The sequence below is a fragment of the Carassius auratus genome, chromosome 9, assembly GCF_003368295.1.
Source record: "Carassius auratus strain Wakin chromosome 9, ASM336829v1, whole genome shotgun sequence".
Lineage (NCBI taxonomy): Eukaryota > Metazoa > Chordata > Actinopteri > Cypriniformes > Cyprinidae > Carassius > Carassius auratus.
The window spans coordinates 30460047-30478725 of NC_039251.1; the positions used below are offsets into that span (position 1 = coordinate 30460047).

The window sequence follows — 18679 nt, forward strand, 5'->3', positions numbered from 1 at the left end:
GAGATTAAATATTATATAATAGGCAGTGTTCCCCCTGAATTATTATGTAATCTTTCAGCAATGTTTTTTTTTCTTCTTTTTTTTCTACTCCTTGAGTGATTTGTGAATCATTGAAGTGAATCATTAAATATTAAGCACAGTCATTGTTAGGTTAGAAAGAAACTAATGAAACACAGTAGGGAAGAAACACATATCTGTAGTGCCAAACTTTAATCTAAAAAAGTGACTTCAAGTATCAGTATGACTTTAAACACACTAGAAAAGAAAAGAAAAGAAAAGAAAAGAAAAGAAAAGAAAAGAAAAAAAGCATTTGGAAGAAATGGAAATGCTTCAACAAGACATTCAATAAATCCAGTGTTCACTTCATCATAGCTTAACCCTGTAATAACCTGTGTAATAATAATAATACAATTAATTTTAATATATCACTAGCTGTTAACATATCACACAAGAAAACATGATTTAAAAAACAGGAACATGCAAGGAAATGGACATGGTATATGTATGAACTCTGTATCAGATATACCAGTTTTACTGAAGGATAATAAGCAATCAGTTTTGTTTTACACAGGATTAGCACAGTTAACCAAATTCAAAATAAAAATAAAAGAATAATAATAAAAAAGGAAATGTCTTCAAATGCATACAATTAAAATCCTTTCTTTATACAGATTCTACTAAACAAGAAATAAACTATTATATGAGATGGTTTCCAAATTTATTTAAAAGTTAAATTTGTAACACTAAATCAACTCTCATATCTCTGAGGGGGAGTCTGAATTATTTTCCTGTTCAATTAATTTGACATTATTTTGTTATAGAACACAAAGTGAAACACAGAAGCCTGAAGACCATGAGGTGATAAAAAAACATTTTAAATGTCTTCCCTGGGGGTCCTGGAAATGTTCTGGGAGGTAGTGGGAGATTCAAGTTCAAACACATCATCTTCCATTCCTTCTTCAATTGGCTTCATAGTCGTGGATGCTTTTGTCAGAGGATTTTTCTCTGGAGGAAACAAACAAACAAACAAAAAAACAAATCGTCAAAGTCTGAAATAATGTTGTTGTATTTATATATATATATATATATATATATATATATATATATAAAATGTCTTTCACAATAACAGTATGTAGTTACACATTAAGATTTAGGTATATTGTTTTATTTATGTCATATGGAGACACAATTTTCTATCATTCTCTTGACATTATTAATGGTTTCTACAGCTCAGCAGTACTGTTGATAATGTAAATAAAATCACACGAACAATAAACAATGCAAATTTGTTATATACACTCTGTGCATGTTATATAAAATTAGCAGTATCCAAAAAGTGTGGGCTGGAAATCAACGTTTGAGTCTTGTGTCTGAAGGATCGGTCACACTACACTTTTGTTTCCATTCATTTCCATTACTATGCATGCTGGAAACTCAAGATCATACAAATTTCACTGCATTACAAAGTTATAATTTTGCATTCTGAATTGATTTGAAGTGAAGACATCGAATTAGGTGTGTCACTTCAAAGCTGTAGGTAATTATTTCTTATATGCTGATTTTTCTTTTTTTTATACAATAGAGACTTACATTGCCATATTATGGCTGTACTCAATGAAATTTTGCATGTCCAAAGTCTAATGTGACCGCAGTATATAAGAAGTGAAATAAGTGTTTTTATTGATTAATATCTGACATGCATTAATCGGCAGTACTTTAGTGTGCATAGCCCTTTAAAGATCTGCAAGATGTTTAAATCCTGTTGTATCATAATTACACAATTTCATAAATACACAATTTCTAAGGCCTCTGAATTATCTACATCAGCGGTTCTCAATTCCAGTCCTCGCGCCCCACTGCTCTGCACACATTGTATGTCTCTCTTTGTTAACACACCTGATTCAGATAATCAGCTCATTAGAAGTGAGCTCCGTGCATGAAATGTGTTCCGATTGACATGGTCTCTACACAGTGTTTACTGCTCCCTACTCCCTGAGCAGGGGAAATCTGTTGAAGTTTGCTTCACTTCAGAACATTCATTCACGGATTTGCGTTGCACAACGTCCATCTGCACACATGGACAAGTGTGACATCATTTACCTCTGTAAATCAATACAATTTACATTCACATCTCGGACACTTCAATGCACTTTAAATGGAAAATGTATGCTTGCTTCGAACTGGAATCATGGCGGAATATCCTGTGATGTCCACTTCGCAGGGTGTCTATGTTCGAATAGAACAAACATCTGAAGCAATAAGAGAAACGTACAAAATGTGCAGAGCAGTGGGGCGTGAGGACTGGAATTGAGAACCGCTGATATACATGATCAATACTTTGCTGAAAAACGTTCTGTATACATATGTAACCTTGGTTCCCTGAGAAGGGGAACAAGACACTGTGTCATGGTAATTTAAATAGTCTGAAGCACGTGTGGTACACACCAATCTTCATTGGCCACCACCTGATGCTAATTGTCCCAAGCAACAAACGACGTGAGAACACATCAGGAAAGAGTTGCAACAACACTACAGAGGGTGTTTGAAAAAGCCACAACCATCTTTCCAAGTGCAAAAATCACCATCTCCACACTACTACCATGAAAGGATTCCCACTCAGATACAATCCAGAGGGTGAATGCAAACCTGTGTAGACCCTGTCCACCCCAACCTCATGTACACCTGGCACATCACAGCTCCCTGGACCTCACATGCCTCTACGACCACGTCCACCTGTTCAGAGCAACTGTTCCTGCCTTTGCAAAGACACTAAAAGATGTTGCAATTAACCATAGCATCTACACCAGTCCCAGAAGCAGCAAAGCTAGGCAGAAGCCAACCAGACAGGGAAAGAACTGCACTGCATCAGAAGCAGGCTAAAGACCCCCTTAAAAACAAAGCATCCTCATACAGCACTTGATCAAAGCCCTGGCAACCTCAGCTATGCCCAGACAGTAAGCAGAAACCCCAAACCAGCACTCACACAAGTCCTAGCAACTGAGCTGAAAGACATTCACCAGATGCTAAACCTAATCTGCTCACACATACTGTCCTAGGTCAGAACCTGCCAACAAAAGTAACCTCCCATGGATAACAAAGCATGTATCATATCATTTTGGAATATCCAAGGCCTGAAGTCATCTGCTTTCGGACTAAAAAGCAAAAACACAGACTTCACCACAGAAATAAAAATATTCAGACAATCATCCTGCAGAATACATGGAGCAGAGGAGATGGATCAACTGGTTGCCCTACAGGCTACAGAGAACTCATCATCCCATCCACCAAACTGCCTGAAGGAATGCTTATTTAGTATAAGTCCAGTTTAGCCCTCTCTATTAATATTGTTAAAACAGGCCAATTGTTTACAGGGATAGAAATTAACAGGGCCATCACCTCAACGGAGAAGAACATCTTCCTGTGTGCAACTTAAATTACTCCAGAAGACTCTCCCTACATCAAAATAGACAGTTTACCCACCTTAGAAGGAGAGCTCTTCCGGTCACAGGGCAACACACCAATCTGTGGAGACTTAAATGCTTAAATGCATCCTTTCTCCACCCACACAAACCCCAAGGCTCATCCATGATAAATCAACGAACAAAAATGGAACACACCTTCTGCAGCTGTGTTGTACACTGGGTCTGTACATAGTCAATGGGAGAATGCGAGGAGATTCATATCGTAGAAACACTTATAGCTCAGTGCTGGGTAACTGTACAGCTGTTTATTTCATCACCTACCTAAATCCAAATTCTTTCAGAGCTTTCACAGTTAGCCAACTAGTAAAGTTATTCACACGGTTATTCCACAGTAAAATCACCCTCTATCTAAAGAGATCAAAATCTAACTCAAATGTATCAAAACAAACCCGCCTCCACGCCCTAAAACACACTTACAAATGGAAATGTCTCGGTTACGTATGGTAACCCTCATTCCATGAAGGAGGGAATGGAGACACCACGTCGGTGACCGATGCAAAATGAGATATTGCTTTGATGGACCAATCTACTTTGAGTGTAAACTAAACGAGCCAATGCACATTGGCATGCAATTATTGTATCCAGCTGCCGCTGATCACAGCGTGAGTATAAGAGGGCAGCAGGTGCAATGCACACCAGGTTTTCGCTGAGGAGCCGAGCCGGAGACCTGGCAGCTCAGTGGCAGTATAGCAACCATGGCGACGGGACATGTGACCAACGCAAAATGGGATCCCTACAAAAGTGCCATGGGTGTTGCCTCTTCCAGTGCCCTGTGTGAGCCCCTGCGCCCCTATTAGGTGTAGCCCGGGGATTGGAGCAAGTAGTTCCGCTCACCATTGTCAAAGCACTACCTCACAGGGTGAGATTGGATAACACTGGGAAAACATACCCGTTCCACTTGGAACAGGGATGCTGCGGAAGCCCCACCCTTCCCGCAGGAGGTCTCGGGAGCAAATACACATATAGCATCCGTTTAACAGACAAAGAGCTGGTCTGAGGTCCTGAAGCTTTGTGTCCAGTCCACGTAGCATCTCAATGCTCGGACGGTACAGAGCAAAGCCAGGGCTGGGTCTGCCTCCTCCAGGGGCAGCGCTTGCAGGTTCACGGAAAATGCGTGCATGCTAGAAATAGAACCGACGCCTATTTTTAACCCCTCATTTACACTGAACATGTGTGTGGTGCATCACGGCTGCGACAAGGTTTTATTCCATCCTCCACGCGGTGCCAACTCACACTGGGAGCATATCAGAAGCGGAGCGACTGGATGCATTAGACCACGTGATTTGCATGTCCGACGTGTTTTTCTGATTCCAGAATGAATCTCTCGTCGTCCATTTCTTGTCTCCTACCAAGGATATATTGCCAATATACATGCAATACGTTTGGGAGTCTGCACAGGGTGTTTATTTTGAAATTGACAGGGATTTTTTACTTTTATTTTGTATTTCCGGTGCGACTTGGATGCGCGTCCATCAAAAATAGACTAGGCACCTATAATTAGCGAAGCTGCGCGGAGAGCCGCTTCTGGTAAGCTTCTGAAACACGCCGCGTCGCGGCCGGTGTAAACATAATCATTGACTAGAATGGGCGCGATCAGCTCCAGTAGCCGTGTCGCAGCCGTAATGCGCCGCACACGTGTTCAGTGTAAATGAGGGGTCACGCGACCTGCAAGCGTGTTGGAAGCGTTTCCAGGCAAAATAGAATAGGAAAATATGTTTATATGTCATTTTGTACACAAATACATAATAATTCATGACACTTTGATGTTTGAAAGTCTATAGGTTGACATAAATTCAGATATAAATGTAATTTAAAAAAATTAATTAATAATTATCGATTTTCAAATATTGCACCTGTCAAACATAGTCTATTTTCAACATGAAGTATAGATATTGTTGTAATGAAGACAAGAGCCTGGTCTGTCGGTGGTCTCCCTGTCACCTACAGTAGTAGGCACTCAGCACGGTTCTGGTGACGCAGGCCTACAAGCTGGGATTGTTATTGCTGCACTGTAATCATAGTTATTTATTTATATTTTTCATTATATTTTATTATGTGATATTGGTTTGAGACTGAGAGTATTTTATTTAGTGGAGAACTTTGCAGCAGTATTTTATTTCTTATTCGTTTTTTTATTTTATATATATTTTATTAAAAAGTATTAAAAAAATGTGTATAGTAATAAACAACCTGTCTGAGAGTGCAAGTGCAAGTCTGCAGCAAGAGCCTCTTTGGATGACCAAGTCTTGTGGGGTGTCCCGGTATGCAGTGGATAGTACATAACAAAAGTGCTGCAAGGAAGGATAACTGGTGCACTGGAATCCGGGTTTCATTGATGCACATGGGGAGAGAAGGCTAGACCATTAGGCAAAACTGTTTTTGTCGCTTAATCATTCCATTCCTTGCTGATCCAGGCAAGCCAGATATGGTTTCATTTTTCATTGTGGGTTTGATAAAAGAGCACTTTGGAATGTAATACAAATGCATTAGTCATCGCCTTGGTAATCCAAGTGTTCCCAGTATGAGATGTAAATAGTGACCACATTATGGAGAATTTTCATATATTTTAATTATAGCTCAAATAGCATTTACTCTACACAAAAAGCGTGCTTGGCCAGCTATTAAGTGAAACTGGTAGCCAGACAACAAACAAGTAACCAGTCCACTTCCTGGCCGAGAAAGGTTTGAAATCATGTCAAGTGAAGTGAAGTAACTTGGCCAAGTATGGTGTCCCGTTCCATGAAGTTGTGCTTACATTAAACCCATCAAAGTGAACACACACAGCAGTGAATGCACACACACCCAGAGCAGTGGGCAGCCAATGCGGTGGTGCCCAGGGAGAAGTTGGGGTTTTGGTGCCTTGCTCAAGGGTCTCATCTCAGTCGTGGTATTGAGGGTGGAGAGAGCACTAGTTATTCACACCCCCAAATTGATCATTTCTGCCTGACTTGAGACTCGAACCTGTGACCTTCAAGTTACATGTATGACTCTCTTTCCATTAGGCCGAAACTGCCCCATGTGATCTAATGGATAGAGAAATAAAGAGTTTGCTGTGCCAAACCAAGGTCAAGTGGAAATATAACTGTAACCATTCATTACCGTTTTTGTCTGGACAGAGGGTACAAAAAACAACTTGAGGGGTGTGCTAGACCAACAAACCCAGCAAGGTGGCCTAACCTTGCAACTGGCAGGACTTAAAGGATCTGGCTAATGTGCCAGATCCATTTATATAATAATAATAATAATAATAATAATAATAATAATAATAATAATAATGCATTTTATTTAACGCCACATTTAAAAACACCCAACGTCACCTCACAAACAAGCAAATTAAAATTAAAAAATTAAAAAATCACTACACAAAAAAAAGAAGGCTTTTACAAGAAAACCTGTATAAAAATATATGTTTTAAGAGAAAAAAGCCTGTTGCAAATATCAGGGGGAAGGGAGTTCCATAGACGGGGGCCAGCATAACTACCCTTAGTAGTTAATCGAATCCGAGGTCCCAAAAGAGAAATTGAAGATGAGGATCTGAGAGCACGTGAAGGGATGTAAAAATGAAGAAGTTGAGTAAGGTATTGGGGTGCAAGATTATGAAGTGCCTTGTAAGTAAGTAGCAAGATCTTGAATTCAACTCAATACTTTACTGAAAGCCATTGCAACTGCTGAAGAACTGGAGAAACTTGCTCAGTAGAGGGTGTTCTAGAAAGAACTTACGTAGTATTTAAGAGGGAACACCTGTGAAAGGGGCATTAAAGTAGTCGTAAGGTGATTAGAGCGTGAACAAGAACTGCTGTATTATTGGTTGAGAGAAAGGGACGGAGACGGTTAATATTATGCAAGTGGAAATATGCAGTCCGCATGATATTATTTATTTGAGTTTCAAAAGAGAGTTTGCTATCCATGATTAAGTACCACAGGACAGATTTAGAGGTCTTGTGGAGTCCATGCCTCTATGCATCTGAGCTGTTTTGGCAGCATGGGGGGACTTACCTGATATTAGGCAGGCAGTTTAAAATGTTTTGGCTGATCGGTGTACATAAAATATACAGTGCAGTGTAGTGCTCATACTTTATATTGATCTGATAAACTTAGTTGAACATTGTATGACAACATGTTTTATGGAATGAAAGTTATGGACAAACTCATCAAATGCAGTTTTTTGGATGTTAAAGGTTAACTTCATAACATGTCTGGTTATCAGAAGTCACTTTTTTTACCACTAGAAGGGAGTTAATCTACTTTGTGGTTATATTCAAAATGACGATTTTTGTTGGGGTTGAGGAAGAGAAAGATAGTGAGAAAAAAAGAAACCATCTTACACCCCATCAGGCCCGATCTGAGGTCACAGCTAGAGAAGGAACAGGAGGAGAGAACATCAGGGACACGCCCAATATTAATAATTTAAAATCACACCAATGTATTGTGCAATTCCACAAATGTAGTACCCTATTAGCAACTCACACTGGACAGATGGAGTTCAGAAGAGATGAAGAATGCAAATTAGACATGTCTTGACATTTTAAATAATGTTAGGAGTGACAGAAAAGAGTGAGATGTGTGTTTTGGTTTATTTCAGCATTTGTAGAGTCTAATATCAGATCATGCATGGCTTATTGTGTAAATTGTGGTTAGTGCTTGAAATACAGCTTAGCACTGACTGACCAGTGAAAGATAATGTAGCTCAAGAAAAGACTATAGACTTACGAAGTGATGACCCAGTTGACCCGCCTCTCAGGATTTGGTTGAGCACATCGTCTGTGTCACTGGTGCTAGCCATGCTGTTCCTCATCTGCATCATAGACAGCTGAGAACATAGACTTGGCTGACGGTCCATTTTCTTTACAGCCTATGGTTCAATCACCATAATTTTAGTTAAAAATAATTCTGAATTTAGCTTTGTAAAGAAATATATATGTAGCCATAAATTATATATTGTTCTACAAACATATCTAGTCCTGGCTGAAATTTCTAAATTGCCTAAAATTTACACGTTTTTGGCTTTGTTTTCCTTTTGACATTATTGAGCGACTATGTACAATACCTGCAGGATATTGCTCAAATAGCTTTATAGTCTTTACCTTCAGCAAGAATGAATGCAATAAGAAAACATAGCCAAACCCCAGACAATTTAGTTTATAAATCCCCGCTGAAATATGTCCTGTCCTGACTGGCGAGATTCTGCATCCAATTAGTCTGCTTGCTCAACATTTAAATTGTCTGTTGAGACCCTCCACCTCTGATTGGTTATATCTGCTAAGGGATTTATGTATGCCTATTCAAGCCGCAGGATGTCTTACATGCTAACAGCAAAGTGTGCTTGTGTTTATTTCAGTTGCAGCCATGGCGTGTAGCAGATCTACTCTGCCAAAACCAAATAACATCAAAACTGTCATATTCATTCACATGTTATCTTCTTACCTTGTCACTCAGAGTTGGATCATTGAGAGAGTAAAGCTTGTTGGTGATGTCTTTACCAATGAGGTACCTGAACACCTCGCTCAGAAAAGTGTCAGACTCCAGGAAGTAAGTCAGACGCTCTCTAGACCAGCAAAGGAGCTTGCAGTTTTCCTCAGCAGTGATTGTCACCTGTATATTCATGTGCATAAGACAGATAATTGTAAATTCTGTATATTAGTCTACTCTTCCACAAAATGACCAAATGTTGACATTGTCTTTTTGGGATGGCACCCCTAATACGAATAAAACAAAGAAACATACAGTACAACTGCTAAAAGAACTATTTTCTTTTCACCACATACAACAACCTGGAGGATCTTGTCCTATAATCCAGAGTTAAAGTTTGATTTGTCAAATGAACAGCAGCACAGAAAGCAGATACTTTTTGACAAGGTGAAATATGATTATTATTATTTATATTATTATTATAATTATTATTATTGGTAACACTAAAGTATAGGGACCACTTATGACTATTAACTAGTTGCTTATCTTATTCTGCATGGCCATATTCTACATCCCTAAACTCAGTGGTTGGAGGTAACGAATTACAACTACTCACGTTACTGTAATTAAGTCATTTTTTCGGGTACTTGTACTTTTTTAAGTATATTTTTAATGCTATACTTTTACTTGTACGTAAGGATGATGTCAGACGTAACAAGCAGATATTCTTAATGGGGTCCTATTATGCTTTTTCACTTTTTAAATTTTAGTCAGTGTGTAGTGTGTATGTTTGGGCATAACAAAGATCTACAAAGTTACAAATCTCAAAGTCAACTCCAAAGGGAGATATTTCATTTTTTTTAAATCCCTTTTCAAGAACTACAATAAACTGCTTGTTTGGACTACAGTGTTGTTTTTCACAACAATATCAAATTGATATGGCAATATTGATGCCATCCTTATCTATACCGGCACAGAGGGAACTTGCTGCTTTGGCAAGGGGCGGGGCAGTACTGAAACACTCTCTGAGCTGTTCACCAATCACAACACACTGGGGCAGCTAACCAATCACAACAGATTAAATCTTTCGGAAGGCAGGTCTTCATCAAACCCGGAACTAATCGAGACATTTGTGCCAAGCTGGGGAGAAAGGTATTGTAATAATGTAAATTATGTGAAAAATAATGTGTTTTTCAAACCACCAAGCATGAGAGAATGTCCTAGTACACCCCCAAAACAAATTCATTTTACTTTTACTTAAGCACTGTTTTGACAGGATTACTTTTATTTGTAATTGAGCATTTTTTCATCAATGTAACAGTACTTGTACTTAAGTAAAAATTTTCAGTACTCTTTCCATCACTGCCTAATCCTACCCAATACCTAAATGTAACAACTACCTTACCAAATATCAAAATGAGGAGTTTATTGAGGCAAAAGTTGCAATGATTGGTTTGTTGATATCAAGAATTGGACCTTAAAATAAAGTGTGACATTATTATAAATATGTAAAGAGTATAGTAAAAAATATTGTTAATATGTTCCCTTTCAGTTGGTCACTCTCGATGTCACATCAGATTACCGACAAATTGTGATCTCGCTAGAGAAACCACTCTACTTTGAGTGTAAACTAAATGAGTCAGTGCAAAATGCCATGCGATTATTGCATCCAGCTGCCACTGATAACAGCGTGAGTATAAGTAGGCACCCGGTGCAGTGCATATTTAGCTTTTCGCCTTGGGAACCAAGCTTTCACATCGTTCTGCTCCTGACTACTCTACTGAAAGAAGAAGACTTAACGAGCACGCTCTCTGGGAGCTCTTCATGTTGTCGGTACAGCACTTCAGCTGTGGTGGTTTCCCGTGTCGAGTGGCATGCACACATCAGGCTGCTGGCTGATGGTCACGATCGCTGCCTCACATGCCTTGGCATTTAGCATGCTGATCTGCCATTTGTGGATGAGTCATGTTTTCAATGTGGGAAAATGATCACCTCTGAGTTGCTGGCCAAGTTCTGTTTCCTCAAAGGGGCGGAGGTCCTTTGCCTCTGCCTCGATCTAGTTCTCGTCATGGCGGTAGTCATGTGAGGGCTACTTCAGGCAGTATCATGGGTAGTCTGAGTATAACCAACCCATTGCTCCTCTTGCACTCCGCAACCACTTGAGCTGCCAATGGAATGTGCTGGGCCTTCTACAAGGAGCTACCAGCAGGATCCTTTGGTGCTCCTCCAGATGACAGGATGTCAATCACTGCATCGGAGGGTGAGTCAGAGCTTTCTGGAGAGGAAGATTCAGCTGCTCTGCTGTCCTCCGGGATGGTAGCAATGCCTAAATCGGATTCGAAAATAATGAGTATGCTTTCCTGGGTGGCCATGAGGGTAGGGTTCAAGTGGAGACCTCCACCGTGTCCTAAGCCCTCAAAGTTGGATGATTGGTTCGTCAGGTTGGCACACGCTGGTTCTCAGCGCCCCAAGTAAGGGGCTTACCAGATTGTGGATGGCAACTTTTCTGCTGGAAACCGACTGTCAACTCCTCCTCCCTCACCACTCTCGATGGTAGTGCAGCTAGGGTGTATGTGGGCGTCCCCCCGGTGGTTGCAATGCAGTTGTGTCATAAAACCTCCTCTGTTTTCCAAAATCTTGGCAGGAGAGTGGGTTTCTCTGTCTCTGGATCCCAAGAGGGCACGGAGAGTCACGGACAGACCAACACTGGACCACACCCATCCTCCACTCTAGCCAGTAGGCAGGAGCGGGTGGTTCGGAGGATCGTCAAAGGCCCTACTCGCACACCTTCTTCCAAGACTTGGAACCAGGTAAGTGTTGCACTCTACACTCAAACCCCTCTTCACCTCGCTGACTCTAAGGTAGGCCCAACTATGTGCCCAAGGTTCCACTACTCTGTTCAGCGATCAGGTGGTGAGTCTGCAAGTGCTGCCCCTGGAGGAAGCAGACCTAGCCCCAGCTTTGCTTTGTCCCATCCAGGCATTGAGAGACTACGTAGACAGGACACAAAGATTCAGTACCTCAGACCAGCTCTTTGTCTGTCACGGTGGCCGGGGAATGCCGTCTCTAAGCAGAGGATGGGCCACTAGATAGTGGATGCATGATCACCCTGGCTTATCTGGCATAGGGTGTGCCCTGCCCACTCAGGTTGTGAGCTCACTCTACTAGAAGTGTTGCATCCTTCTGGGCGCTGGCTCGTGGCATCTCGCTGACAGATATTTGTAGTGCTGTGGGTTGGGTGATCCCCAACACATTCACTAGATTCTATAGCCTTCGTGTTCTCACCTCAAACTGGTAGTGGAACTGGGAGGCCCGGTTAGTGTCGGCTTGCAAACTGGTAAAGGGTTGGGTTTCAAATGTAGAGACCTTATTGTATCCCATATGTGTAAAATCCATGTAATCGTCTCAGAGCCTGTGTTTCCCCGGCAGACTCCCTGCTATTTTCCAAGAGGGTTAAAAATACCTTTAATCTTCCATATGCACATAAATGGTTGTTCATATGTGTATGTGCTTCCGAAACCTCCTTTGGGAAGGATGGGGCTTCCTCAACCTTCCTGTCCCAAGTGGTACGAGTACGTTTTCCTAGTGTCTTTCAGTCTTACTTAGTGGGTAGTGCCATAGCAGCAGTAGCTAGTCTTGAAGGGGCAGTATCTGTGGCCTTTTGGCGAATGTCCCGGTTACGCATGTAACCCTTTTTCCCTGAAGGAGGGAACGGATATGTCACATCCTGTCACCACAGATTCTGTACCACCGTTGAGCGGCCAGGTTTCTCAGTGAAAACATGAATATGCACTCCACCTGCTGCCTAATTATAGTCATGCCGTGATCAGATACAGCTGGATGCAATAATCGCATGACATTGTGCATTTGCTCTTTTAGTTTACACTTAAAGTAGACTGGTCTTTCTAAGCGAGATCCAAATTCGTCGGTCATCCGATGTGACATCTCTGTTCCCTACTTCAGGGAAAGAGGGTAACATAAGCAACCGAGACGTTTTATATCAGGGTTGGAACTGAACTCTGCAGGATAGTAGATCTCCAAGAACAGGGTTGGGCACTCCTGATTTTTCACCATTAAAACTATTCATAATGGATATGTTTAAATAATATACTTTAAACATTACCTGAAACCTCTCACCCCTGTTCATCTGAGTCGATCTGAATTCTGGAGAGTCGATGAAAGCATTGGTGTAAATATTATGCAAGAAATGGCCACGGTATGATACCTTCATCCTGTCAAATCCATACATTTAGTCAGAAAATTCAAAAACAATGCACATATAATAGGAGAGCTAGAAAGTAAATATGGACTCTTAGTGAAGTGAAACACCTACTTTCCTTTGAGAAGAATGCTGAGGCGCTCATCAACAGAGGTCTTATCTTCTGCTGCATAGACCTGGCCCTTCTTTAAAGTTTGGATGGTGCAGAACTGACCAGTGAGCCTCTGAAACAGAGCTTCACGTACATGCAGGGGCTCGAACATGCGCTTGTACAAAGATTTTAGCTCCCTGTCAATCTTAATCTGGAATTAAACAACATAGCCAAACAGGTATATTGAATTTAGCACAATGGGAAAGTTATGGTGGTGACCATCACAACTAGAAATTGTACATAAACTACAATTACCATTCATTAAGACATAAAGGGAGAAAGATGATAAAAGCAAAAGCTTTTTCCTCAACACAATTCATGATATTTGACCTCTGTTTACCTGTATGCAGTTTAAGCATCTCTCAGCCATGGACATACAAACAGACTCTATCAATAATATGTAGCTTTCTCATTGGTGTCTGTACTCACCGGTCTGCGTTTATAAAGCAGGAAGAAGAAATGCATGAAGTTCACCAGAAGGAAAACCACATTCCACACCATCACATCCAATGTACATCTGTATAATGTGGCCCATGCTATAAACAATGAGCACCCTGAAATCCAATAAAGATAAGCATTTCAAATCCAACAAAGCTAAGCAGTGTTATGAATCAATACAACATGAAAACATGAAAGCATGTCATGCCTTTATTGGATAGAGCAGAAGAGGGCAAACAGGAAAGCAATCGGTTGAGAGAAAGGCAGGTTTGGCAAAGGACCTCAAGAGGGGATTCGAACTCAGGTCACCGCTAGCATAGTTGCACTACATAAATGCACACTAACCACAAGGTTATTAGTCCCCCTACATAAAAACTGATTAAAGTAGTTGTTTTGTTTGTTTATTAAAACTACATATGAATTTTTATTAGTGCTTTCAAATGATTAATCACGATTAATCGTATACAAAATAGAAGTTCTTAGCAATACATATCACAATACAAATTACGTTTTGATATACAGGTGCATCTCAGTAAATTATAATGTCATGGAAAAGTTCATTTATTTCAGTAATTCAGCTGAAATTAAGATAGTTAGTCAGTAAGACACCTCAGATATTGTCTGTGGTTCAGGAGTGGCTTACGACAACTGTAGCCAAATTCCTTGACACATCTGTATGGCTTGACCCCAGCATCAGTCCATTCCTCGTGAAATTCACTAAAATTCTTTAATCGATTTTTCTTGACAATCCTCATAAGGCTGCGGTTCTCTCGGTTGGTTGTACATCTTTTTCTTTCACACTTTTTCCTTCCACTCAACTTTCTGTTAACATGCTTGGATACAGCACTCTGTGAACAGCCAGCTTCTTTGGCAATGCATGTTTGTGGCTTGCCCTCCTTGTAAAGGGAGTCAAAATTAAAAGAACCAAAGACTTAAACTACTTCAGTCTGTGTGCATGTAATTTATTTAATTCTACAGTTTCACAATTTAAATTGAATTACTGAAATAAAATAACTTTTCCACAAAATTCTAATTTATTGAGATGCACCTGTATTTACAGTAGGAAATTTACAAAATATTTTCATGGAACATGATCTTTACTTAATATCCAAATGATTTTTGTCAAATATATCCCAGAGATTTAAGACTGGTTTTGTGGTCCAGGGTAACATATGTATGTGTACTGTATATATTTATTATTTATACATAAATACATAAATGTACCTATTAAGCTCACGTACCCATTAAGCACACTTATAAAACATACATATTTGATTTTAGAAGCTGTCTAAAAACTTTCACCAAAAGAGGAGCCCTTTAAATGTGCATTTTATTATTATTATTATTATTATTTATTTTTTTTATTATTTTTTTTTTTAATTATTATTTTTTTTTTAGATATTTAAGCCTTTATTTGGTAGCACTTTATTTTACAGTCCTGTTCCCCATGTACATACTATGTACTTACTATAGTAATTACAATAACTATGTAATAACTAGGTAATAATCCTGAACCTACCCCTAAACCTAACCATATCCCTTGTCTCACCAGAACTTTCTTAGATAAATACACTGTAAGTACACTGTAAGTACATGTAAGTACACGTACTTTAAAATAAAGTGCAACTCTTTATTTTGGGTAAATTTCACTAGTTATTGTAAAATTAAAAGATTAATGTTCAGACTTTTGCATATTATAAACAATAACTTTAATGTGGGAAATAATTACATAAGATCCAAAGGATAGTTTAAGCAACAATGCAGATGCTACAGAACAGAGTTAGCTGAATAGCTGTATAATATTGTGTGCTACGCTAAAATATTACTTCACAGGCATTACTGGCTTTTGGTTTAACATCCATGATATTATCAACTGACAGTTTATTGCTGGTCTGTCATTTTACACTGCTGTAATTTTTTTAAGATTTCCTATTATTTTAAGGTGAGCTTAAAGGGTACACTACTATGAAAATCACACATCTTCAGTGTGACATCATAAGAAAAAGTATAATTTCATAAATATTGTAAAAAATATTAAAATATAATATGATCCTAACACATGACCTAGAATATTTAGCAAAATCCTGTCATTTTAATAAATATTACATGAAATTTATATATATAAAAAATGTGTCCTCTCTTTGAGCTCTTCATAAACATACTTTAAATATTATTTGATTAATTTATTATTAAATGTCATTAGATTTTTTTTACATTTGTGTTACTTAGCTGAACCTGGACTATGTGCTTAAATGACACTTCACTATATGAATATACTATATTTAGTGTTCTATTTATTTATTTATTTATTTTTTTATTGACTTTGTACCTTCCGAAATATATATATTTATAATTATTCTTTAAAAATTTATATTAATATAAACAAGAAATTTTTATAAAACATGATGTGAGTCTAATGGGAACAGGGGTGTGCTTAAAGGGTACATAAATGTACCCATTAAACACAGCCAGACTTTTTTAATTTAATTATGCATATCTTAATTGAAATGCTTTTGTCATTTAAAATAAAATTAAATATTTTTGTGTGAGAAATTAATTTTTTTAATATTTAATATTAATATTTACCTTGAACAGTAAAAATGTGTCATTGTGGATTTTGGTGAGCTTAATAGGTATGTTTACTCTACACAAGCATGTTTATATTTCAGTTTTATATATATATATATATATATATATATATATATATATATATATATATATATATATATATATATATAATATAAATTATATACTTTATGTGTTTGTATTTATATAAACATAATAAATATAGACAGAACACACATATTATGCAAACAAAACTTTTATTTTGGATGCGATTAATTGTGATTAATTATTCGACTGCACTAATATTAATCCAGATTAAAAATTTGAATTGTGCATAAAAAACAATTGTATTTTGTATTGTGACACCCCTTTACATTTTCAAAATATTCTGGGCAGACTTCCTTAAAACAGATATAGACCATACTTGCCACTACTTTTATTATCATGTTTATTTTATGGGATTAAAGTAATAATAATTAATCTAATCTAGCAGCTCAGTGGTAGGTAATTTCAGACACTTTTGTCATTCTGGTATTTCGATGGTTTCGATAATTTGTTACTTGAGGTCCAAAATATTTAATCAAATCACAGATTCATTCATGTTATTTTAGTATTATTTGAAAATTATTGTAATATTTATTAATACATGTATATTTTTGATATGTAGTAGCTTTCATTTTGATATTTTTATTTTAGTTTTATTTTTAGTGTAAGTTTTTGTAATTTTGCTACATTCTTTTATTTTACTTTATATAACTTTATTTTTATTTCAGTTGTAGTTTTAATTAATAGCACACCAACATCAACTTTTTTTTATTTCATTTAGTTGCCAAGACATTTCTGAATTTTCATTTGTTTTATAATATAATATTAATATTTTATTTTTATTTCAATTTTATTTCAATGACCAAAAATGTGTTAGTTTTAATACCTCATCTTATAATTATCATTATTTTTTTAAGTAGCCTGTACATTAATCTATTAATATCCCAGCTCAACAACTTTTTGGGGAAGTCGTGGCCTAGTGGTTATAGAGTTTGACCTCAGGGGTTGTGGGTTTGAGTGTCAGGCTGGAAATATCACGACTGAGGTGCCCTTGAGCAAGGCATCGAACCCCCGCAGCATAAATGGCTGCCCACTGCTCCGGGTGTGTGTTCACAGTTTGTGTGTGTGTTCACTGCTGTGTGTGTGCACTTTGGATGGGTTAAATGCAGAGCACCAATTCTGAGTATGGGTCACCATACTTGGCTGAATGTCACGTCATTGTCACTTTACAAAAGGAACTGACTGCAACAAACGTTATGGAATTAAATCTATACAATGCATGAAGTTCAATCAAACTTTCAAAACTTATAGGACAAAAAACTTATAGGACAATTATTCCAACTGTTTCAGTACATGTGTACGACCATTTTAATCTTCAGGATAATTTATCTACGTTAAGATAACTAGCCAAACAAATATTCTGTTAAGCACCTTCATGATAACTGAACTATGTTAAGATAACTAGCCAAACAAAAGTATGCGCATCGCTATTCTGTTGAGCACCATGAGAGGGCGCTCTGTACCTGTCATCAGCAGCAGTCTGAGGAAGATCATATGAAGCGCTACTGTGGTGGGGATGAGGAAACCTAGACCAAGGCTCAGGTTGGCCAGGTGGAACAGCAGGTGATGAGACTGCTCCCAGTCGTGGCATAATGTGGCGTTTGAATCTCCAGCGCTGGAGGGCAGTGGAGACGTTGTGTAGGTTAAAGAGTCTGACATTCTGAAGTTTTCAAGCTGATGGGGAGATGGCCAGAAAGTAAACTGTTAGAAGCCCAGCATTCATAAACAAAAGCAAAGCAGACGCCAGAAGGGTTCTGAAGAGCTGCTGCATTTATTTCAAGGGTGTACGTTTCATGTCAAATGATTGATACATTTCTAATAAATTTTTTTTTTTTTTACATCAGTAGTCTATCTGGATATAAATGTTGTAGGCTAAATGTCAGTCAGCGCAACGTAAACGTACTGTCAGAAGTCAGAAAATGCGCACACAACTTTCGAAGACATTTACAAGCCAGAAATGCAGCCACTGACCTCCAATATAGCTGCTTGTGCTTCGTGTTAATATTGGGTATTGCTTAATTAAAAATGTTATTTTAAAATGCTTTATTAAGCCCTGTTAATTAAAGCAGTGTCTACTCACCGATGTTGTCGATGCGAGGTGTAACGTGCTCGGTCTGGAGGAATGTGAAGGCAGAAGATAAGACTGTTCTAGCCGAGCTGAGAGCTGAGAGCTGCTGTGTGTGAGGAGCGCATTCCAGCCACATGACAGGCATTGACTTAAAAAGGGCACAAACCAAGCGGCCACTCCTCTGTCTCCTAAAGCGACTCCTCCACTAGAGGGAGACATTTATGAGCGCGCGTCTGTTTGGT

The 18679-nt window shown here is 38.4% G+C and overlaps 1 protein-coding gene across 2 annotated transcripts; it reads right to left on the reverse strand.

The window, feature by feature from the left end:
* Nucleotides 1-193: 193 nt before the first annotated feature.
* popdc1 (popeye domain cAMP effector 1) lies at nt 194-18671 on the reverse strand. 2 transcript variants are annotated; one of them, XM_026272475.1, is made up of 8 exons: nt 18450-18671; nt 17833-18043; nt 13691-13815; nt 13225-13412; nt 13015-13123; nt 8907-9074; nt 8193-8334; nt 194-1005 (listed from the first exon to the last, which is right to left on the reverse strand). In XM_026272475.1, exons 1-8 carry the CDS (start codon nt 18654-18656, stop codon nt 875-877), a joined length of 1281 nt encoding a protein of 426 aa, XP_026128260.1. In that variant the 5' UTR covers nt 18657-18671; the 3' UTR covers nt 194-874. The 2 variants fall into 2 exon arrangements, with proteins under 2 accessions (XP_026128260.1, XP_026128261.1); XM_026272476.1 differs by lacking the exon at nt 194-1005 and adding an exon at nt 7808-7836.
* Nucleotides 18672-18679: the final 8 nt, after the last annotated feature.

Coding starts and splice junctions, on each gene's coding strand:
- popdc1 (XM_026272475.1), bottom strand. CDS start 18,656: ATGTCTCCCTCTAGTGGAGGAGTCGCTTTAGGAGACAGAGGAGTGGCC. Junction 9,075..13,014: donor ACAGGGGTGAGAGGTTTCAG/GTAATGTTTAAA, acceptor ATGAATATACAG/GTGACAATCACTGCTGAGGA. Junction 1,006..8,192: donor GTCAACTGGGTCATCACTTC/GTAAGTCTATAG, acceptor TGTTTCCTCCAG/AGAAAAATCCTCTGACAAAA.